Source organism: Sphaeroforma arctica (assembly GCF_001186125.1).
Source record: "Sphaeroforma arctica JP610 unplaced genomic scaffold supercont1.27, whole genome shotgun sequence".
Taxonomy (NCBI): Eukaryota; class Ichthyosporea; order Ichthyophonida; genus Sphaeroforma; species Sphaeroforma arctica.
The window spans coordinates 189,978-214,863 of NW_014040531.1; the positions used below are offsets into that span (position 1 = coordinate 189,978).

General features: G+C 40.3%; 3 protein-coding genes across 3 annotated transcripts in view; 1 reads left to right on the top strand and 2 right to left on the bottom strand.

Annotated features, from left to right (window-relative positions):
- The window catches only part of SARC_00785 (hypothetical protein), a 21,655-nt gene extending 14,610 nt beyond the window's left edge, over positions 1-7,045 (top strand). Inside the window, exons 24-34 of the mRNA XM_014305537.1 lie at positions 176-310; positions 1,208-1,264; positions 1,666-1,850; positions 2,207-2,460; positions 3,160-3,228; positions 3,358-3,504; positions 4,021-4,229; positions 4,707-4,847; positions 5,048-5,129; positions 5,871-6,038; positions 6,699-7,045. Of these exons, the coding sequence (XP_014161012.1) occupies positions 176-310; positions 1,208-1,264; positions 1,666-1,850; positions 2,207-2,460; positions 3,160-3,228; positions 3,358-3,504; positions 4,021-4,229; positions 4,707-4,847; positions 5,048-5,129; positions 5,871-6,034 (1,443 nt within the window). The 3' untranslated portion in view covers positions 6,035-6,038; positions 6,699-7,045. The remainder of the gene's footprint in view (positions 1-175; positions 311-1,207; positions 1,265-1,665; positions 1,851-2,206; positions 2,461-3,159; positions 3,229-3,357; positions 3,505-4,020; positions 4,230-4,706; positions 4,848-5,047; positions 5,130-5,870; positions 6,039-6,698) is intronic.
- A 1,247-nt stretch (positions 7,046-8,292) lies between these two features.
- On the bottom strand, positions 8,293-9,825 carry SARC_00786 (hypothetical protein). The gene has a single exon (XM_014305538.1). The coding sequence runs from the start codon at positions 9,817-9,819 to the stop codon at positions 8,944-8,946; it is 876 nt and encodes a 291-aa protein (XP_014161013.1). The 5' UTR covers positions 9,820-9,825; the 3' UTR covers positions 8,293-8,943.
- Positions 9,826-19,946: 10,121 nt separating this feature from the next.
- Positions 19,947-20,522, bottom strand: SARC_00787 (hypothetical protein; the record flags this gene model as incomplete). The annotated part of the gene is made up of 2 exons (XM_014305539.1): positions 20,263-20,522; positions 19,947-20,224 (listed from the first exon to the last, which is right to left on the bottom strand). Exons 1-2 carry the CDS (start codon positions 20,306-20,308, stop codon positions 19,947-19,949), a joined length of 324 nt encoding a protein of 107 aa, XP_014161014.1. The 5' UTR covers positions 20,309-20,522.
- Positions 20,523-24,886: the final 4,364 nt, after the last annotated feature.

The window sequence follows — 24,886 nt, forward strand, 5'->3', positions numbered from 1 at the left end:
ATATATATATATAACATTTATATATATATATGTGTGTGTGTGTGTGTGTATGCATATATTCATTCATTTACGTTTACATTTACATATACATCGAAATACCGATATGATCATATATCTACACGTTATCTGGAAAGTTTCTGACATTGAGCAATAATGGATACGAGAATTGATTTAGGACTTGTACGTTGTTTGCGACCTCGCGACGTTGATGATCACCAACTGCGCACACCGGAACATCAAGAACTGGATTATACAGCCGTTTCCCTCAAAAATCAAACTACCCTCTGGCTTCTTCTCTATGGATCGGAAGGTGTGTACTATTGTCATAACCTCCAGACATGTACGGATTGAATGCATGCAGAGTAAACCGGACCCAACTACAGCTTGTAAAATTACCACGGCGCAATACTTAATCGGAGTGTATTTATAGTGTCTCATGCTCGACTGCAAGATGAAAGCTCTCGTACTACTCAAAACCGATAGCTCGGATCGGAAGGTGTGTGCTATAGTGCTAAACTCCAGACAAGCTCGGATTGAATTCATGCAGAGTAACCCAGACCGAATGTTTGCTTGTAAAATTCTCAGTGCGCAACATTTGTTATGTTATTATAAATATCTCCTGCTCGACTACAAGATGAGAACTCACGTACTACGCAAAAGCGACAGCTCGTAGCTGTTTGAGAAGTGCTGACGACTACAGTAGTGTCGTGAGGAGCGACTTATTCTTTCAAAATGCGATCTCGTTGAACCGCAAGATGTTTTCTGTTGCTGGGTGCTGTTTCTCAACCCACCACCAGATTGTGATCTCATTTTCTTTGTTGATATAGTTTTTTAAGATGATAGGACGCAAGCCAGGGGTCATATTTAGTTATGATAGCAATACATGTGCATGTCTCAAGGGTCGGAAGTAGAAATCATTGCTCTGTGGTTGGGTGGAGAATCCAGTGGAATCTTGTTATATGGCTTGTGATGTGCTGTATTGATACGTTTCTGTTTGCGCGTATCGAGGCATGGGCTATTCACGGTTGCTCCACAATGTTTAGTCTCGAGGAAGTACGGCATCTTCTGATGCGTTCGTAATCCGTGTAGATCTACAGTTTAGGGGTGCCTAGTTCGAAATTCCGACCAATTGCATGCATTTCGGTAGTTATACTATTTTATAAAAAAGGTCACTCAAACTAAACCACCAAAATCATTGACCACATAGGCGGCAGCGAATAACCAGTCGTATCTTCCGGCAGATTTTGAACTGGGAGAAACAAAGGTATAATAGCTAAGGCTGATTGCTACCATAATTCTATGTGTGACGAATTCTTCCTGTGCGCGCATATGGAGGTGTTTGGAATTTTGACATAGTTGTATAGTCTATACTTTTACAATCCTTCTGTTATCGGACTTCATTTAAAGATTCAAAGCTATCTTTGCTATAGAAAATAGGTTTAATTCTTGCAAGCATGAGATTTCTTTATCTTTGTCGACTGGGTATGCTGACGACCAAGACTTGCTCTATATGTTCATTCACGGATTCTGGAGTCTGCTAGATAACAAACTCTTCATATCAATGGTTTTCACTTTGTCTGCCTGTCTGCTTGAATTTTTGCGCACAGTGATTTTACACACATCTGTATTTTAAAGCAAATCATCTTCGCAATGTGTATAAACCAGGAAAAAGCAGTCATAAAGAACAGCAAGGCGAAGACAAAAGCGATCACCCCCAAGTCAAATCTCACGAAGAAAGTCACAAAACTTGCCGCCGCGAATAGTATGGCGACAAAGAGAAAACGCATAGATTCTCTTACCAAAGCACCACAAGTGAAGAAGGAAAAGATCCCTGTAGCGGCGTCGCGAAGGTTAGTTGATAAACTAATTTAAATCGAGATGCGATATTTTGTATGCGTGTGTCTGTAGATCTGAGGGTGTGAAATTCTGAGTTGATTCAGGTTTAATTGTAGATCAATCATGTAGTAAGTGTGAATATATCCGCCTGTGGCGACCCGATAATTGTAGTTCAAGGATTCAAAATGTATCACTGGCTTTGTCACGGTATGACAATTTTAATATTCTTCGGAAGATATTTGTAGTTGGCATTGCTACACATGTAGATAAGCTACCGCTCCTACGGGCTTTCATATTTCGGATATTGCTAAATTTTAATAATATCAAGTATCAGCAAACACTTACGCATATTTATCACCTGTACCTACAGACAAGCACCGCGGGGAGCGAAGCCCGCGATCGGAACTATGAAGGTGCATTCCAAGTCAGAAAGTGATGAGGAAACGGACGATAACCTCACAACCAAGAAGGACCAACGCGGCAAAAATGTACCAGATCAATCGGTGGTTGAGTACGACGAGAGTGAGAGCGAGGTGGACGATGAAACATCGCCGCCGAAGAAGAAAGCGAAACGGGTAACCAATGGGAAAGTCAAAGGAAACGATAAGGCTGACCTAGGGGCAGGTGAGTTGATTAGATATGGCTTTGTACGCAGAACTAGGTATATTGACCAATAATCTACCGGAGCATGCGGATACAATATTATATATATATGTATGTATGTATGTATGCATACATGTATGTGTATATATATGTGTGTGTGTGTGTATATGTCCATATATCTATATATCTATTACTGTATGATAACATTGTATTATATGCACGTATCTGCTGATTGATAGGTCCAAGTAGCGAACGTGCGAACGTGTGCAAATAAATATTTTATGAACACCTATGCAGTAGGAGGGAGTACTTTTTGGTAGGTTATAGTGTTGCCGTTGTTTGTTACCACTATGTGGTGATTGTATCCATGCATAGTTTATTGTTTTTGAAATGTACAACACCAGTTATCAACGAATTTTTTACCATTGCAAATGTGAGCGCGGTATTTGAAAATGATGAAGAAAACGGCTCCCGAGTTCTCCGAAGCACAGTATTATTTCGACCTCGGTTAGCACTAACATTTGATACGTTTGCTGCTGGTCGAGTGGCGTTTCAAGGTATTTGCGATAGAGAAAGATTCTCCTTTCGAGGTAAAAGCATAAACCCCGCAATAAAATCCTCAGACGTGCATATATATATATATATAATTCCTCAGTACAAGTACATCCGACATGCATATTCTTAGCTTCTGATGCAGTTTCTGTCTGGACCATATAATAGGCTTCCAATGGCAACCCACTCTCACAAGTTCAGCAACATCGCACTCTCAGAGCCCGATCGAAGCCGAAGGTATGTGACTTGATTGGGCTTATTTTTTTGTTTAAACTCGCATGGACAGCATGCCGAGCTCTGCCCATACAGCTGATCAAGATGTTGATTTTTGCCTATTTTGGTGTGTAACTTATTGGTGTGTTGCAGATGGGTTGCTAAAGTCACCCCACAAGCCAAAAGCGCATGGGAAAGTAGGTGCGAAAGCAAAATCTAAAGCCAAACCCAAACACAAGGCGAAGAAGGCCTCAGCGCTACATCCACGCAAGCGGAAGAATCAACTAGAGGCCAAAGAAGGTAACTGTCGTATTATTGTCGTGCAATCTCCAAAGGTAATCGCGAGCTTCATTGCCCAAAAGAATTTGTACTGCAACCATTATTTGATTGTATCCCGATGCTATTAACATTGTTTGAGTGTGACCAACTTACTTGGACAAAGGTTTCAACTCCTCAAGTTGCAATATACATCCAACTTATGGAAATGTCACTTGCAAGTAATACGATACGTGTTCCAATGTAAAAATTAGAAAAACCGGCCTGTCTTTCCAATAAATTTGAAATCGAGTTCCGGAGTTTTTCTTGTCGCCTCTGAGTCATATTGTCATATATCTTGCTGTGATGCAGCTTTATGCCTCAATGAACGCAATAAACACAATGGCACCTGGAATAATCGCAAAGAGTATTGAAGCAATCACAATTTGTATTTAGTACGGCCTACGTTACTCTACCCCAAATTACACACTTTTCATAGCATATCATTGCTTCCAACCATGCGCTAAATTCGGGTACCCGCCGCTGCAAACACACATACAGACAGTGAAATCAACAGTGCGAGCGACGAAGAAACGAGTGAGAGTCAATATTCAAAAAGTCCTGCCAAAAATATCAGTAGGAAAATTGAAGACGAAATTGATGGAGATGATAGCGAGGACGAAAATGTGCGAGGCAAAGCTCTCTACGACACAGCCATTGAGGAGAAAGAGATTGACATACACGCCCCAAGGCAGATGAGAAGCCGGCCTGTATGTACTTATTTGATGGTTCTTGCGTGTTTATAGTTCAAGTTATTTTGTACGGCTTACGTTTAATCAAGTTTAGGCTTTGAGACTGGTACCCTGGGTTTTTGTGTTAGTGTTTAGTTTGCCGATTAAACTAAATGTTGTTGAACTGGGTGTAAGATCCTCGAGACAGACAAGTATCAGGCATGCATCTACCTCCCAAGTACCCGTGGAAAGTGTTGTATGCATTCATGGCATAGACAATTGGTTCCTATCCTCATGGATTTCGTTCATAAGTTAAAAGCGCTTAGATCGCTTGGATGAGGGTCGTATATATATACCCGAGTATGACTGTGGCGAATTCGAAGGCCTATAGACGGAAGTTAGCCGGTTTGAATGAATGTCTTTATACCAGCTTGTATTCGCACAATGCAACCAGCACGAAAATTGTACCCTCCGTGATAGTCTTACAAACTTCCTATGATCCATATAAATGCGCAGACATTGGCCTCGAGTGCACAGAAAGTCAGCTCGAACAAATCATCTCCGAAGTTTCTAGCAAAGAGACTCGCCAAGGCGAGTGTGGCAACCACTGCCGCAGCTGAGAAAGCCAAGGCTAACTTCACTACGACAAAGTCACAGGTATGTGCGCTCTCAGAATGTACGAGGATGCCTGCGTGTGTAGCAGCTGGCTGATTTTGTGAAGCTTGTGGCTATACATGCATACACACACACGATAGTATGAAACTTGTGCGAGTCATGCTCGGAAGTATTGATACAAACCTGCGGTACACTTTTTGCAACCAATTGCTAACACGATCGCGTTACGTTCATTTTAACAGGCTATGAGAACGTCGACTCTCAAGGTGACGGAGAAGGCTGGCGGAGATCACGATGCTAGCAATACCTTTGACAACGATGAAGGTCTGTAACCTACGAATTGAACATCCCGATTAACGCACAAATTGTTAGCACAGCACGAGTCGTAAGTTTTGTGCTGGTTGTTGCATGTTGTACTTTCAACCAAGCTTACTTGTGTCGAATTTCATGTTGACGTCTCCGACATCGTGTTTCAGATTTTCGTGTATTGTCTGCTCTTCTGTGGGGTGGACTACTTTACTACCTTCACAGTGCGACTTTGCTACCATTCCATACGTAATGTGATGCCTGTATGGCTCGTTTTGAAGGTCTTTTTTAATGTAAATTGCGGTTGATTAGTGATTTAAGTATGGGATCGTTACTCAAATGGGTGGTCGTGACAGCCTGGATCAAGTCAAATTTAAAAAAAGGGTATTCGTTTAAGGGGCTATTTGTCGTTTATTTAACAACGTGCAATTAGGGTTTTACATGAAATATAATGAGGTTTCCGATTTTTTATATAAGAAAGTCCTGCGTAGACCTTTTCTGAGTACCGGGTAGTTTACCTATAATTGTCGTATTGCGGCAGATTTAGTGATGTGAGCATGGGAACGTCAATTAAATAGTTGGATGTGGCAACCTGGATCAAGTCTCAAATATATGCGTATCTTCGATCGCTTGAAGGGCCATTTGTCTTGTATATTACAACGTACTAAATTGATTCTTGCATTAAGTAGAATGAGGTTGCGGATCTCAGCATAAAATTCCTACGTATACAGACGAGTATTTTTCCCATGATTATTTTAGGCGAAAAAAAAACAATCCAAAGTCTCGAATCGGAAGCTAAACGGAGTGGGCACGAATCTCATGACAGATGCGAATGCCACAAATACAACAAAAGCTCAACAATCGTCCAATGCGAACAACCCCTCTGCGATGACAAGAAAACTCAGTCCAGAACTGGCTGTTGAACAGGTTGGCTTAACTTTGTGGGTCATAGTACTCAGAAGTCTTTTGTACCCATCAGAATTCATATCAGATGTGCACCGTGCGGTATAGAGTAACAACTTTACTTCCACCACCTGTTTTACTCCAGATTATTATTCCTCTTGAGAATCAATCTCATTTTATTTGTTATTCTGTATAACAGGATTTTGCACACCTGTTTTACTCAAGTTAAATAATCCTCTTGAGAAATGAATCTAATTTAACAATAGCATCCGATTTTTATATGTATAGCATATGTGTCTGGGTGTGATATATTGCAGTGCATAGCTAGTAGCAGGGTCCGAGATAGTAGAAAATGAGCACACATCCTGCATATAGTTTGTCCAGAGGATGTTAACCGATAGTTTCTTCATAGTGAGAAGCGAGTATGTACAATGTGTATATAGCTATATTTTCGGTTCTAAAACTTCAAATGTAACAATTTTTTATCAGTACAATTAGAATCGACTGCGGTGACTTACAAGCAAATTATCAATTTTACTGGTACATTACCCACTCAATTTTATTGGTACACTACCCGCAACGAGCGAATGCTGCTGACTATCATATCACTGCTAAAATTATAGACTTTAATCTTGATTCAATGAATTTACTTTTAATCTCTTCCTACCACATATAAATGTACAGCCTAGGTCTAAACGTCGAAATAGAACCGCGAGACAGTGAGCTTCCAGTCATCAGCAATTGATGTTCCACGCGGTAATGAGATTATGTCAATACTACAGCGACATGTGAGGAGAGAGCGAGTCTGATCCGCACACCTTTATTGATTCTGGATTCTTTCACCCGGAATCAACATTCTATGCGCAAAATTATGAATATCAAAGCAGAGTCGATATATACTGTATAAGCTACAGAACAATTCATGTTTAACGCGCTTGGAGCGTCGCCCGAGAACATGCCAGACTAACTATATCGCATACTCGATTTCTATATAATACACACGATAATCCTACTACTACAATGAATTTCTCTGACTATTTAAAGCTGTCTCGTGTTGGGTTGGCAATGTTTATTAGATTGTTGTTCGGTAAAACTTTGGACGAACAGGATAGCTTTGCAGACGGATTAGATTTTAATAGCGGTCGGCGAGTGTTTAGTAAATCCTACGACTGGGCTTCCTACCATAACAGATGCGGGCAATAATTTTTGAAGATCCTACGGTGCAGCCACAGAAAATTTCAGTAATTATCACAGGCAGGGCAGAGAGATTCGACCATATATATTGTATCATCACCCGATTTATTTCTTTTCGTCCTTTTCCGATAAACAAATCTTATATATAAAATCAAACACGATTCTATAATACATATATAATCAAACATGAATCTACAACAATGAAATTATCACAACACTTTCCAGAATTGAATTCTCTGGGTTGATATCTGTTTATCGCATTTGAAATTTGCATGGGTAAATCACGGAGAGTTCATTCATTTGAAGCTTTCATATCGTGTCATAGGGATATTGGTTGAATTGTATGTGTGATGTGCGTTTTCGACTGCGGTTATGATTTTATCATATTGATAGCACGGCCGCCGAGTTCGAGCATCATCAGATCAATCATTCTAGGCGCTCTAGGCGTCTTCTTTGCTCCTTTACTGTGATTTTCAGCGCCTTCGATGCTAGATTTTAGCTGTTCTCAGTAAATATTTAAAGCTAGTGCGAGCACGATAGATACGCTACCGATATTTATAACGTACAGTATATAACTTCATTTTCCGCCTTTTTGAAAGATGTTAACATCCACACCGTCAACTTACACTGTACTTACGGCAATGAAGTTAGTCGGATAACATCGAAGTCAACGGCACAGCGCAAAAGTGCACGTCACACTACTGGGATCAATTTTTGCGACAAATCTTGATGCCCGATACACATTCATAGAAAAAAATTTTGTTTTTTAAGGGGGAGTAGGGTTCCAGGCCTGACTTTCTCCAGTTGTGGTGCCGAAGTCGGTCAGATGGCCCAGCGGGCTATAAAAGAAAGCATCTTGCGCCACTGCACAAATTTGGTGACCGTTGACAATTCATGTTGATACGTGCGCCACAGACACCTAAATTCATATTCACGCAAATGCTGAGGGAATTTATATCAGTTTGATATTTACCTCACGGTACCTGAATGGCCAGATATACTTGATGTACGCTCACGGGAAGCATGCAAAATGTACACTCCCCCGCATTTGTGATTAGCGAGAGGCTGTCAGCCACATGTATTTGTCAAGGTGTTATAAAACTTTATAATATTCTACTAAATACAACCCATATGCTATTATACTGCATGCAACCCACGATCATCGGTCCAAAGTCTACCACGATACCTGCGCCAAACGTTCGGTATACTCGTTGCAATTGCTGTCGGTGCATCCATTGTTCGAAATACTGTAGATATAACTCTGATCCGCATCCTGGCCATTTTGTTGGATAGGAATTCCAGTTGTTTTGCGGACTGACCACACTCCGCCCTCCTGGAACCACTCCATCTCATAAACCTTGAAACCTGAATACACGGCTTGACCGTTCAACGTCCCTTGAGCGCATCCTACAGCATTGTCACACCTTGTGCACTCAAATCCGACGGATGAATCACTGTGAGCTGCATGACAATCTACACATCTTGAATTCCTTGCCGGTGTGTAGTTATCATTTAAAAAAATAGGTGCAAGCACCATTCGACTGACAGTACTGACAATTCGAGTCGACTTCCTTGTTCTTATAACAAACGCAATCGGGGTCTAAGGAATTACACTGGTAGGTACTTTCGCATACTAACAAATCACTGCCGGTTTGCTGACAAAGAGGTGGCGTGGTCCTTGCTGTCACCGCACCAACAGACTGGGTGGGCGAAGGAGTACTTGATTGTGAGGACGCTATAGTAGAGTAGTCAAGTCGGAAGTGGGCGAGGGAGTCGGTTCTTGTGGGGACGGGGTGGGCGACGGAGTCTCTACTGAGGTCGGTTCCGGATATGCGAGCTGATACACAGTTTGTGTTAAATCCACACATTGGTTCTCGGCATTGCGCTCGTCCGTGCAACCATTTCTGCCAGGAAGATTGTTAATGTAGTTCTGATCAGTACTCACCGCCACGCCAGTGGTTTTTCTGATAGACCACAGGCCATTGTTCTGGTACCACTCCATTTCGAAAACATGGAACTCGTTGCTATTCTTAGTTTGGCCGGCCAATGTACCAGTAACGCATCCCTTTTCGTTGTCGCACTGTGTGCAAACAAAATCGATCGATGGGATGTTGTGGGCATCCTGGCAATTGATGCAGCGCGACTGATGCACAGGTTTGTAATTTGTGGATGCCTGATCTATGCATGTATCGCAATAGTTGTAGTGACAATCCTGACACAACGGATCAGTCTCCTTGTTCTTGTGGCAAAAGCATTCCGGATCCGAACTGGTGCAGCCATAAGACACTTCGCAGCTTGTTAGCTCAGGTTGTTGCTGTAGACACCAAGGGGGTGTAGACGTTGCAGAGGTCGAGTTGGATTGTAAAGCCTGACACTGCGTATGCACACGAAGAACCCGTCCGCTACTTACTACTGCACAGGCATCTTGGCTGCAGCAATTCATATCGTAACTCGATTCGCTCTCCACTTCAGTTTGTTCAGCAGCATCATTGTATGACCTCGACGAGTCGCTGCATGTCCATCCTTTCGCTACTTTCGCTTCCTGGCATACAATGGCGATTGCCGCACCTGCGCATGCGAGAATGACGCAATTTCTGTAAAACATTTTCATTGCCACCTATCAAACAACAATGGAATACTGAAAAGACGGTGTCGCGAACCACCTATATTCATACATATTTTTTAACACAATATTATATATTTTTATAGTGTCAAGTCTGTATTCAAAAAAACAAAATTCTTACAAAAAGCAAAATAAAAATATTTCTTTTGATTTTTTTTAGTTGTATTTTTTCAAATTAACAAATTTTTAATAAATATGAATATTTTTATTTTTATTGTATATAATTTAGAGTGCTATGTTGATATTTACAAATAAATAATATGTTCATTTTAGAGGGCTGTTTAATTTTATGAACAACAGCAAAAAAATATATTGGATGTTGCGACGTTGCGGACTTGCGGGCTTGCGGCCCAGCTGGTTTTGTTTCCAAAAATATATATATGTATATTTACTCTTCCAAAGTTCCATTTAGCCATAGCCCTCTAATAAATCGGAAGGCTATGATATAGCCTACAATTAAATTACAGGAGGGGAGGAGCCTCTGGTGGAGGACACTCACTCTCAAACTCAGGGCAGGTCGGCAGGACTCGCAGCAGGAGACTCTTTGTTTTGATTTTTTTAGTATTTACATTTTGTCCAAAACAAACTTTTTTGTAAATATTGTTGTTTGTATTTTGTGTTAAAATTACAATACAAAAACTAAAACTAAAACAGCCAAGTGTTTTTGAAAGCAAATCTTTTTCTTTTCTTTTTAAAAACATCCAGTCGCTGAGAGCCTGAGTCTCTGAGAGCATGAGAGCCTGGCTGGCTGAGACCCTGAGAGCTGAGACCCTGAGTCCTGATTCCTGAGAGCCGACAGGTTGACTCCGCTGAAACTGGAGTTCAGTTCAGACCAGAGCTTAATCACAATATGTTACGCTATATACACATATACGGTCAACGTAAAGGTGAATATTTAAAATAAATAAACGATATAACGTTTTGAGGGTCAAATATGGTGAATGAAATTTTCACCTATTTCCAACGAAACGGACTACATAGCTCAAATTAACCAATGAGTTTTCAGCAACACTTGCACGTATACCGACCCGTCAAGTTGGCGGCTATTTCTAGCGCTAAGATTTAAGGACATAATGGAATCATGACATGGCCTCTTGAATGCACCCAGTCATATATGAGATGCTATTTAGTACATAAACATTGAACGTAAATGAAGAATAAAATTATTTATAAACGTTGTATCGGAAAACGTTTTCAACTTAGGTTCAGACTCCTTGAGAGTTGAGATTGGGAGGATCAAGGTGAATTTTTGAAATATTTTTGTATGTTTTTTGACAGATTTTCATTTGACATGTGGGGGGGTTTTTTTTCAATCCTGACTCTAGGAATGTCTCCATAGTATACACAGTAGTATAAACCGTACGGTCAAATTTTATTTATGTTCATTGGTGCAGTATAGGGACATTCCTGACGTCTGACAAGGGAATAGCAAATTTAATACATATGTAGCAACTACAAAATTTAAAAAAGAGTTGATAATTTTAAATAAAAACAAGCAAACGATTTCCTATTTGGTCTTTTTTAGCAAAATTTACAAATAGTTAAAATATGCACTCGTGTGCAGACTGCAGCCACTAACCTCAAACCGTTTTCTGTTAAAATTTTATAAATCGAATAAATATACGTTTACGTTCAACTTTATTCCATATGCGGTCTTTTGTATGCTCATAGGTGCACCTTGCGGGTCTAAACATTTTTATGTGTTACGTTTTCACCATATAAACCTGTCCTATTAAGATCTTAGGTAAGCCTTTCTGACCACGTTATAATCGTTATAACGTTTTAAAAATGAATAAATATGCGTTTACGTTCAACTTCTATTCCGTACCCCCATAACGTAATGACTAATGAGCTTAGCTGTAGAGTGCAGGCTGCAGACTGCAGACAGTGCAGACTGCAGACAGTGCAGACTGCAGAAAGCAGACCTAACGTCAATAAGTTATACGTAGTGTAGATATATAAGTTTAACGTTAACCGTTATTTTTTTAATATATAAACGGTTTAACTTTTATAAACTCAATATTATATGGTCGAAATCGTGGATTTTGTACTTCAGAACTACACTTATATTCAACTTATCCGACACGTATATATATATATATTGAAGCAAATTTAGGACAAAATATATGACCTAGAAAACTGCACCTGAACAATATCGGTTGTTGTATATACGATATAAAAGTTGAACTTTAACCGTTATTTTTTCAAACTATAAACGGTTTAACGTAACCCTTTTTGACGTTAGGTGCAGACTGCAAGTGCAGCCTGCAAGTGCAGCCTGCAGCGTGTAATCCGTTGATTCACAAATGGTTTATTTGGACTATTAGCAAACTAAACTAGTTATCGCTCAAACCTTAGTGACCTAGTAGTGAATGATAATAATAAATAAGTGAACCCCGAGATCACGGGTCCCGAATAATATAGAAGTATCAAGCCCTGCTGATGATTCTATCTATACCCTTATTTCAGAATAATTCATTCTGATTGGCACAATATTCGAGTCGTCTTGGTACTTGCGGTATACATAGAGAGTATATGATAATATGTACAGTACAACGTAAAAACTTTACTGAAAATATTGTACATATAGTCATATACACCAGAATACATGTATATACAATTAAAATTATATTTTTGTAAAAGCAAAAGTCACTATGTAAATAAAAGCATAATGTGCAGTTTTCAAATTGGTTTGAACACCGATTTTAGCTAAATCGGTAGCAAATTTTCACCATGCTTTTTTTATCACTTTTCCGCTATTCAACATTATAACATGTTCAATGCGTCAAAAGTTAGGTGAGCTAGTTTCATGGCCAACCATGTTTCTCCTTTGTATATGACTCTAAGCGTATTAGCACAGTCGCTTGTAAGGCGCGAGACTCAATACATCAACCATTTGTATGTTTTGAATGGTTAAGAAATATTATCTATGCGTTTTGATTAGGTTATAAATTCTCAAATTTGATTGTTTTGAGATAAAGGGCCTCGAAAGGCTCTAGCAGTATATTTATCCCCTCAGGGCCCACATTGGTGACAGGGATCCCATGTCTTAATTCATGAAATGTAGTCAATCAAATTACAGGGATATCCATGAGAATGTCAACTTTAACGCCTGCAACTTTTCGTTTGTCCAACGGATGCCTAGCGGAAATGTTCGAAAAATAGATTTGGCAGATTTTCGCTCCATGTGCTACAGGTTTACGTAAATCGGTGTGTCAAAAGAAATATTTGGAAGCGAGTTTTAAAATCGCTCGAGTTTTGACACGGATGTTTTTGGACATGTATACAATTGTGGATGCATCATTCTGGTTTGTATGCATGTAAAAATAAATGCATGCACGTTTGCAAGCACGCATGCCAAAATGCATGAATGAATTCAAAACGGCATGCATTTCAATTCATTCATGCATTTTGGCTCGCATGCATGCATGCATGCATTAAAAACGGTCTGCCTGCCTGCTTGCATGCATGCATGTTCATGCATGCGCGCATGCGCGCATGTCTATCGTCGTCATCGTAGTGTAAATCCTACACGTCCTCCTCTGATTCCAAAAGCTGATCAGCAGTTGAATCCAGCTCATTGGTATCCGTAGTTTCTTGTGTGTATGATAGGTGTGTTACAGATATAATCAGTGTTACAGTTCGCGTCACTCAACACCGATTATATCACCAGTCCACCTTGAACCCGGAGACTCTCCGAGTTCCAAAAAAAATACCAAAAAATATTTTTTGAAATCCGGAGATTCTCCGACCTAAATCGGGCCTTAAAATGGGTCGAGTGCCACGATCCTTAGCAGTAGGATATTCCAATATGTTTCGCACGCGATTTCAAGAAAAAGGAAAACTGTCTATTGCTCCCGACGACAGTTTTTCGGTAGGCCTGCTAGTTCTATACCTTTAAGACGCCTTGTAAATCACCTCATTTCACTTGTATTTTCATCAAAATCATGATAATTTCTAAATCGGATCTGTTGCAATACTCAAGACCTAAATTATAATCATCAAAAATTCTAAATCTAAATAAAAAATTGGCCAGAAGAGAAATAAAAAAAGGCCAAAATATAGCCAATAAGAGTCTTGGAATAATATTTCAAATTAGGAATTGAGAAGTCGGAGAATCTCCGACTTAATTTATGACTCATCATCTCCTGACTTTGTACCGGTAGTGGGTCATGTCAAAATAATTACTCCTAGAGCGAGCCGTAAATGCCAATAAAGCTCAAAAAATGGACAACATTCCCTGAACAGATCAGTTCCGATGTGATGCTGAACCTCCGAAAATATTGGACTATTAGAGGAGATTTAGAAAATGCGGCGAATGGCACTGTATTCACTATGTATTTTTTCCATAAAACCAGGGCAACTTGGGCCCTCATATGAGTATATCTTGCCGACTCTGAATACAGCCTATATTTGGAGTAATATTATTTTGGCGGTTCGATTTTGATCTAAATCTCTCACAAATAAATAAAAATCATATTTACTACACTCCTGTTTCCCTGACCCCGACGATCTTACGTGTGCACATAATATACACACACGCAACCACTTGAATTTCACTTGCCTTAATTACTAATACAACAGCATACAACATTGTAGCGAGCTACTCCACACTAGGTTATTGTTATGTAGGAAGAGGCATTAATAGTGTGACACGCACGAGATCAAAGACACCATGTCGAGTGAGTATGGATACTCAAGAGCTTGGACGGCGATCGCTTCAAGGAGGGAATCCTTCCAGGCGGCGAATATGACGGCGTTGACCTATAGAAGCTTGTCAAACGCAGCCCTTACAGGAAATATAGAAATCGTCGAGGAACACTGAAGTCATTGCGAGGTGCTCGGGATCGAATCCTTGGCTGTAAGTTCTGAATTGAGATGCTTGGATTCGGATAATCTAGACGTAAGGTTTCAAGGCATGCAGTTGGTACGATAGAAGGGTATGTTGATGTAATGAATTTTCGAAAATTAATTTTGTACAGTGATAATTGTATGCTCGGTCTTTTCACAGTGCCACAAATATGTGTGTTTCTACAAATTGAATTTGTGATCCATACTGCTTCGTAACTAACCAATATTCAATCAAACTTGGCACACTGTTACTGAACAAATATCACGAATATGTGTATGCTCATATATATATATAGCATCGATGTTAGTGTCACTGCTGTGCGTGCTCTTGTTACTAGGGATCAACGAACTTATCGCCTCTAAATCAATATTCATTTAGATTATAGCTACACACAGCAGATCTGTAAAGTGCGGATTATAAACTACTCAGCTTGCACTAGTCACTGCTGCAAATATCTATCACTATGCTTAGTGTAGTCAGACACAACCCTGACAATTTATAGCCATATGTGCTATCTGATTTAATTACCACAAGAGAACTTACAGCGTTGTGAAGATCTCTTCCGTCGATTTGATAAAACAAGATGTATTCGTGTACTCGTAGTCGACAATATTGTACAACAAGTCTTGTTATATTACGTGGTAATCTGACACTGATTTGTATCTTTCTGTGATTACTGCAGTAAAAAAAATACGTAATTGAATTATAAATTTCTTACAATATACTAGAGTAGCATTTCACACGACACTGTATTGTACTTGTGTGTAATCGAAACGCACCTACTACATAAATACACACAACTTGCTGTATGCGACTTACATATTGTGAACTCTAATCGTTACAGTAATCCGCATAATAACTATAAACGTATCCTTATTCTACTATAAATATCTGCTCGCTGATGCCGTAGTGTGATGTGAATATCTAAATTTCGCTCACTTACTTTAGAATGAATATGTAAAGTGAAATACTACTCATCACAATTGACACCGCGACACTGCACACACACGCACACTCTTTTGTCCCTTGCTATACAGACAAGATACATCCAGCTACAAATGTAATGATGTGCTTACAATACTTTCGCCTCTGTACGTATCGTTTTTTCAGGTGTGAGTTCAATGTTGTAAATATGTTTTTTTTTTGTCCGGCAAATACAGTGATACTATTTTAGTACAGTGGCATTTTTTACACATGTATATTTAAATTACTAAATTTTTGCAGATTAAATATTGGTGATTTATGCATACGCTATGTAGTAGAGTAGTATGTGCCTGAACTGACTATCCGATGAGATACATGTATATAGCAAACTGTGGGTGCACTCAGATTGTGTCTATTTATGTACTTCAGAGTTCTTCCTGTAATATGATATTGACCATCGCGATTTAGTAGAGTACACATGACTATAATACCCTTCTTTATACTGGTGACTGTACAACATCGATACATTATCATCTGAGATGTATCTTGAAATTGAAGACACCACATAAACACACCTAGCTTGCTATCCGAGATTGTGGCCTATTATACTAAAGTTCGGTGTGCCACTTATTTGAGACACTACTGTCTGTCTACCGGATCATTTATAGTGCTTGACTTGTCTATCAGTAATGAAACACAAGTCTCCTCGGAAACTTAATATTGTTTCAAAATCATTACCACATACAAAAACACAGCCATATATGAGGGGTACTCTACAGCTCTATATGGCACATAATGGGATAATGCGTATATATAAGCCTGTTTGTTTCATTCCTTACGCAATCAAGTATCTTCACCCATACATTATAATTCGATGCCCAAGGGAAACACCATTGCAACATTAGGTTCACAATTGTTTCTTTTTTTCCATATCCGACTAAAGATTAATGGTATTACTGTAAAATTAGGTGTGCCTGTGCACTTTACATGTCGAGTGGCCATCTATACTGATCGGGATTTGTCCTCAGCGGGTAGGTCCGTATAGTGAAGACTATAAAGATGTTGTCACACACAATATCGCTATTTCTTCCTATCGATTACATTACCAGCAATCAACACTGGCAACGAAGTCAAGAGACGTCTATCATCCATGTCAGAACGACCCGACACCAAGCCAATGCCTCTATTCCGCGGAGTTGATACCAATGATGACCAAAGTGAGGACGAAGAGGAAAACCCTTCGCCATTCCACAACGATCTCGCGACACGACATATTGTGTTTTACAACCCCAAATCCCGCTGTCGAGATCTGGTGCTGCTCGTAATGGTCCCGTGGGGGATGACGATGGATAATTTCGAGCCATACAATTTAATGACGATGCCAATGAGGCCACTATCGAGTATGAGATGGATAGTGAATGGGCTAGTATGAGTAACCACCATCCTGCAAACGATAAGGACGGAGCCTGGCGCGATATATTTCAGGCTCATGTGTACGTGGACAATGAGATGACTCGGAGCTCTTCGGAAGTAGATGCACCTATATGGTGCTCAATGAGGATTGATCTCCCTTTCGCCGTATACACACGCCCGGAGCACTACAAAACTCAGGAGATGAAAAAGGTGGTGTTGTTTATGCTGTTGCTTGGACTTTGATGGAAGCTGTAGTCATCGTGTCAACCAGCAACCGGGAGGAACGACTCATGCTTTCGGTGACATGAAACATACTCTGCTTCCTCTCTAGCGCAGATGTAAGCGAGTAGGAGTTTGGTATAATAAACCAAGTCGCAACGGGTGTTTGGGTTCTCGCCTTTGCTGATAGATATTCATGTATTGGAGATGTATTTTGTTTAGACTCTGCGTTGCTTAGTAGGCGTGACATTTTGATGTGCGTGTCGATATAAATACAGTGCTGATTTGTAACCACATAAACGTAGAGGTATCGAGATATCATAAATACATACGTCATTCAAAGGCACTACATATGGCAAACCTTGCCGTGCTAACCGAAGTACTCTGACACAAATTGAGCTCTCCGCGCAACACTAAGGTATGTTTTTTTATACTTTTATATGAAAATCAAGCTGTGAATGTTATCAAAGTCACAGGAAATCACCCTTTGAACATGTACACTTTCAATTGTTGTCGCGTTCCCTATATAAATATATGCTGGTATATCATAGTGTTTGAGGTTTCAATCTTTGCGGCGAATGAATATGTATACACCTAGACTGACAGCCATATGTTTGAACGTGCAGTTCGTAGTGCACATATAACTAAGTGTGCATAGTGTGTTGGAGAGCTTATCTAGTATTATGCATACTGAAATCGCATGCACGCTCCATCGGCTATGCATCTCTAGTAGCTGAACCTTGCATGTCAATACCTATCACGTATACCAGCTACGGGCTGAATAAATATGTCTCTGTGTACAAGTATTGCCGATGTGTGCTGCTACAGATAGTGAATATCCCAACCAAACATGAAGCGGCGCCGTCGTGTACACTATAATGCATCACGTTCTGTTTCCAGTTTTGGGCTGGGCTGTGCGCGCGTGACCATATGGATTTATTGCTTGGCATATATCAATCAATTCTGGCATATGGGTGTGAAATGTGCCATAATTATTCTCAGTGTGCACTAGTCGTGCTTCGGTTGTGGCTTTCTTGTCCATAAAGCTCCAGTCGTGCGTACTTGCGAGACGCGCCAAAACACGCCAAAACGCGTCAAAACGCGCCAAAGCGTGCCCTGGTAAGGTATTTGTTTCAGTGTTTTATCAGCAAAATATACAATTCCACTGTAAAACCCACCGTATACCCCAACTAGACATCCTACACGACAATACTGTTGGAGGAAAGCGTCGAATTTCCGGTTGGACTTTTTATTAATAAGGTGTTGTGTCTAATAGATCGCACCTACAGCACCTATATCAACTGGGGCTCCGATAACATCGGTAAATAAACTCTAAAGGATACCCTCACGGTGGGGTTTCGATTCTATTGCTCTCCGCACTCGGCAAAATGACTATACATATGGCAACTAAAGGTCACAATGGTGTGTGCGTGCTTGTATATAGCCCATGTGTATTCTCTGACAGTATTCATTGTAGTTGTTACCACTTTAGATGTTGCTTCCTTGTTCTGACTTAAGTAGAATCGTTTATGCACGTCTTGTTATTCCCTACTGTAATGCCGTTGGATACATAAGTCATACGTATACGTGCACCATTGCGACTACGGTGTGTATTTGCTCACATTCGACAAGTCTTCATCAAACCGACTAGTGATTGGGAAGTATGATATAGAGCCCTGCCCTCCATTCACCTACCAGATTATCTCTTAAGGGTTACATTGTGTATAGGCTAGCGATGTGCGTACACATGGGGCCATGATGGATAATAATCTCTTCGTTGAAGTTTAGATAGTATGATATTTTTTGTATGACGTGAGCTGGTATTGCATATACTTATTTATTGAGTTTATGTATACTATCGTATTGTGTGCTTATGAAATAGTATGAATGTTGTCCTGTTAGATATGGCGCTAGAATATATGATGAGCTTATATGGTGTAGCTTACAGTTGTGTACAGCTGTGCGGTTCTATGTAGATCAGCCTACAGTTAGAGGGGAGCACTACATCGACAATCTGTATATCGTTCTCTACAGTTTTGTATAGTATGTAGTAGCACGTATTCAATACGGCGTACCTTAATGATGAGAACATGTGCACACACACGTGATTTATTGAAATCCATATTTCTGTGTTTATTGAAATTTATAGTCGAATAGTTACCTAGCTGTATGTATACATTATGCATAATCACGATATAGTCGTCTGTATCCTTTATATAATGTGTTGTATCTATACATGATGCCCCTACTCTGTACAGAGCTGGGTGCGCACTCATAACATCAGTGTTGCCGGGTGAGAGTTGATGTAAGCCTGTCGGCCTGGTCGACCTTCTCCACTGCGTCTTCTGTGAATGTGATAACCAGGCCGATTTCCTCTTTCTTTGGATTCAGAAGTATTTGTATGTCCATACATTTTGGTAAAGAAATAACTTTGAATGGTAAATGTACACTCATTGTAGCTCGCACGGACTCGCGCCCCCCCCCCCCAAAAATTCCTGTCGTAGTTTTGCATTCACGAGTGTGAGCTGTACCTTAAACGCAGCTCTCACCTCTTTTCTTGGTGTATCGTCCTGCGTTACGTAAACGTGCAGCTCTATGAATGCAGTGGGAATCTTGTGTGTGAAGCTAAATGAAGTGGCTCTGCGACTATACTCCAGAGGGCTGAAATCAGCAAGTGTCTGCGTAGCCATAAATTGAATGCGCACTGCTACCATTCTATACTTCGTAGTCGGAGTGTGGTTTCCACCAGTCTATAATTTAGAGAAAGCTCTGTATTTCTGAGGAATGTGCGCACAAACTCGCGCGCTTTGGCCTCTTGTTTGCCCGATATAATCTTTACACCGTTGACACTGGTTGCTGCCATTTTAGTGCGCACTGGTTGTTGTATGTCCTTGAATTGTCGTGTTGTGGCTGGACTTTCTTCTTCCTGAAACGGCGCACCCTCATCGTCGTCAATATCCTCTTCCGAAGGGGGCTCACGGTTTTCTGCAAAAAAAATTCTTGGCCCGTTCTCGAAAAGCAACCTGCCTCTGACCGAGTGGGCTGTCGCTTAGAAGACTTCCGTGTCATGGTCCTAAAACTAGTGCAATCAATAATCACAACAACAAATCAGTATACGTGTACACACAACCCTTAGTAATCATTAGGTTTGTGTGATCTTACAGCATTATTGCACGTATACGATGGTTGTAGAATTTGCAATTAGTACTAACATAACTCGATGAAGGATACACACCCGAATGCTGATGACCAGGGATCGTTTGAACTGGATACGGATCCAGTAACTTGCGCGAGTGCGTTTGTAAGATGTTCCGTACGCAACTGTTTAAAGGTGAATATTGTTGAAGGTTATGAAGCTCTGAACGCCCTGAACTTAGGAAAAGTCAAGTGGCCACTAAAATCAATACAATACTGACTTATGATTACTAGGAGATTGAGACGCGGTAATTCGTACCAATGAAATTTGAGAGAACATCAGTTGCGACTTGCGTGTCATCGGTTTAATTTGAAATTTGTATCAATGGATTCAAATCCTCAGACCAGACCTCTCTTCATAAATTCCCCAACTGCGTACCCCTAAACTATAAATACTACAAATTCAGACAGTTTTGTACGCGCTGCAACACATTTTACCTCAGAGCAAGCATAGGCTTATGATACAGGACTACGTTTTCAATACATACGATATACACAGAATTGTGCATACTTTGTGACTCTCACCTACATTGTCTGGATCTCTATTTGAATTATGACATCTGTGACCACTATTAAATAAACAGCTCTCCGCTACATGAATTGTAGACGTGTAAATGATCATCTATTTGGTAGAAAGTTCAAGGCAATGTTTGGCGCCTCAGCACTGGTAGTCACGATCATTTACGATAAGCTGACAACGCTACTTCACACCCGTGCTACACCAACATATCTGTTAATGGGTATGCACTTCTTAGCATGCTACCCAAAGGATGATGTCGGGGCATCAACATTCAGAGTCGCCACAAAGACATATAATAAATGGCATTCGTACGTCGTCGAGCAGATAGACAGACTGACCGGGATCGTATGTTAGCGTGTGTTTAAAACTTTAGTATGTGTTTATTATGTGTGATATCACCAGTCAATCAGTATAATGCAATAAATGTTGTCTCCACTGATCTGGCTACAAACTGACACTACATGAGACGTGTTTCGCGATAGATTTTGGCAGAAAATCATACTCATGTTTCATGATACTATAGATTACCAATTGGTGCATGTTGACATGGCAGTGTGTGTGTTCAAACTTATTTGTTTGCATGCGGGATGTCGGGATGTCAAATTTGGGATTGTCTTGCATAAAGTTCTAAGTCGAGCTGGGAGAATATTGATACGCTTATCTGCGAATTGTGAATTACAAACAAATTTTGATGAGATTTGAACTCTACATGTAATAAGTGGTGTATCCTACATCAACTATATTGGCTTAGCATTTGTGGAAATTTAAACCGCTGGTGTATTGCATAGCTCACAGCATACAAAACCTTCGTGTGCACATTCTGCAGTGAATTATTGCAACCAACACTTGAACCCTTTGCAACACATATCTCACACAGGTAGTATGCGAAGATCGAAAGTTGTTGTTGGATCCCGATGATATGTCAAATAAGTTTGTTACGGTGGACGGAATTAATTGCAATGTTCCTGAAGCCCATCCTTTTCGAGCCTCATTGATGTCTCACAAAACGAGACACGTCGCTTATACATACGAATTAATAATTTGAATCAGAGCTGGGGATATTTGCCTCGTCAACAGGGGGTTTGTAGCCGGGACAGCTGACATCACTCTATCGCGAGATTGCCTAGTTTATATGCTTGACGAGGGAGAGAAAATCGTTGCAGATAAGGGATACTTCCTCACGTCCTTAGAAGCTACAGTTGAGAACGCGGCAGCAAACGCAATGATGAAGCGCTGGCGTGCCCGACATGAAACAGCTAACGGCAGAAAGCGTAGTTTCTATATTCTCAAAAACGCATTCCGCGCCTCCAGGTTGAAGCATTCAATATATTTTATGGCCGTTGCAATTATCGTGCAACTGTCTATTCGCAGCGGTCATCCTCTCTTTGATAAGCGTTGATCTCGGACCACAGCGCAATCTGGACACAATTTCAAAGTCAGGCAATACTATGCAGTACTACACGAGCGGTGACACGCGTACATTGCTGTATTCTCGTATCCTGATTCATAAATATCATGCATACGTGTTATGCATGCTCTATTTTTCTATATTCAACTATATCATACGAGCAGACCCATGCATGTTGGTATCGCAGAGGCCCATGTGTGTTGGTATCGAAGAGATGCTCACAACACACACACAGCCTCCTTAAGGCCAAGAGCGGTTGATGAAAAACACATATAAATATCCTAGCCGAACATATAAAGGTATACTGCACCCATCCATTGATTGTGTATGACACACGTAATATCGACTAAAAAGGTCTTGATCTGGTCTTGAAAATTTGATACTTGGTTTGAGTGTCACATTATCAATCTCGAGATTTGAAATGTGCCGGCAAACTACCAAAGTCAATGACAAACCCTTGGTTCGATTTGGGTGTAATTTGGTCCCAATACAATAACGATCAGAGGGCAGTTTTCATATATATTTTTTATTTTGGAATTTACGGCTCGCTCCAGGTACAAATTATACTGAAAATACCTAACTCGGAGAATCTCCGAGTTCGCAATGTGGACTGGTGATATAGGAAAATACGTATATAGTGGAATAGAATGTATTCAGTTTTCGTGCCAGTGGTCAAGACCCGTGAACGGTTTTATGTTGGATATCAACCGCAATATTATTGGTGGATTGAATATTCCCGGGAAAAAAATCATTAAAAAACAATATTGAAAATAATGCATATTTTAAAATAGAAAAAGAGTACATTTATTAGGTTCGTGGCTTACGGTTTGTAAACGCCCGAAACGGGTCGGGTTTGGGAATGAATAATACTAAAAACAGGCCTAAATAGAGTGGTTTCATTTTTAAATCGAGCCCATATATCGATATGGAATAAAAGAGTTAAAGACTATTTTTTAAAGTGTAACAGCTTTAGTTTTTAGCTTTTTTTGCCAATTTGAGACCCAGAGTCCCAGTCTGGGACCAGACTCACCCAGCAAGTATACAAAAAGGCACCATACAGAAAATACGGTATGGTGCATTGGTACCAGCGTAAATCAATACTGTTTGTTATCAGTTGCCAGTTGTTGTCTATGAATTTAGATTTTAGACCGCCAACTGCTCCTCTGAAAACATGCTGTTTGAAAATCGTCCAAAAACCGGACGGACAATGGTTATTAGTATAGTTTTTTTTTTTCAACAAAAGGCTCAGATATTTTACCAATATTTCTATTTACATGTTTATGAACAAAATGAATCACCCCTCTGATTAAGCGCTTTCAGTCCCCGCGGCTTCCCAGTCGTGTTTTATCACTGAAAGCGTAAGCTTTTCTAAGTCCCTGTCAACTTTATCACTGAAATCGTAAGCTTTTCTAAGTCCCTGTCAACTTTATCACCGATTTTTTGTCCGTCGCCAAAAAACGTCGGTGACGCTAAAATATCCGGCTGAACCTTATAAATCCGACTGAAAAAGGTCCGTGACGCTTTTTTTCCGGCTGGAATGGGTTTTGCCCATTTGAGACCCTATACAAAATAATAGATAGGCTCGAATAAGAATGTCTGAATATAACCAAGTAAATTACCCCTATATTTAAGAACTTTCTGTCCTCGCGGCGCCCTAATTATAGTTATACACCAACCTTGAATTTGCATTGCAGTCAGACATCACGAGATCAGACACGAGATCAGACATCACGATGGGTGTAAAGGATCTTATGAGATATTTACGCCCGTACATGACCACTCTTGATTGCAATAAAACAGTAGGTAGTGTGGCCATCGATATGTCCTTCTTAATTCGTACCCATCCATCCCCCCATGCTAAAAACAATAGTGTTGTACAAGGACTGGGATTCCTTTCTGGTACACATGGAAGGATGCATCAATCTGACCATAGAGTGGGGAAGTTCGACGCTTTCACCAATATGTGTATTTGATGGGCATCGCATACAAGGTAAGCTAGTCAATAAAAGCCGCTCTGCAATCAGAAGTGAAAGGCTTGAGCTAGTAAAGAAATACATAGATGAAAGAAAGTCGAGAGATCAGCTAGAAGACTTCGACATAGATGCAGCTTGTAGAGTTTTTGTTGGGTCAGAGAATATCACGAGTGCGCGATAAATAATGCGTCTATTGAAAAGAATGAATGTACACTATATACACGACGCCACTGTCGCCAGCTTCTCACACTGACTAAACTTGAGCCACAGACCCGCGTAGAGTTTAGTACAAGCAACCAGCCAGTCCGGGTCAGCCCTCATGGCTGGCAACATCTTACCTTGTAATGTCATGAAAAATCCTGGCTAATAGCCTCGGACCTTCTCCGTGGCTTGGCCAGCACCTAAGCCCGTATACGCAACCATTGTCCTCACCAGGTCCACGTATTCGTTCCAAGCCCACAAATTGTCGGACTCGCCACTTAAATAAGCCAAGACTTCAAATTAGACTCCATGTATAAACGTACTCTTAGGCAGAACGCAAAATATAAACG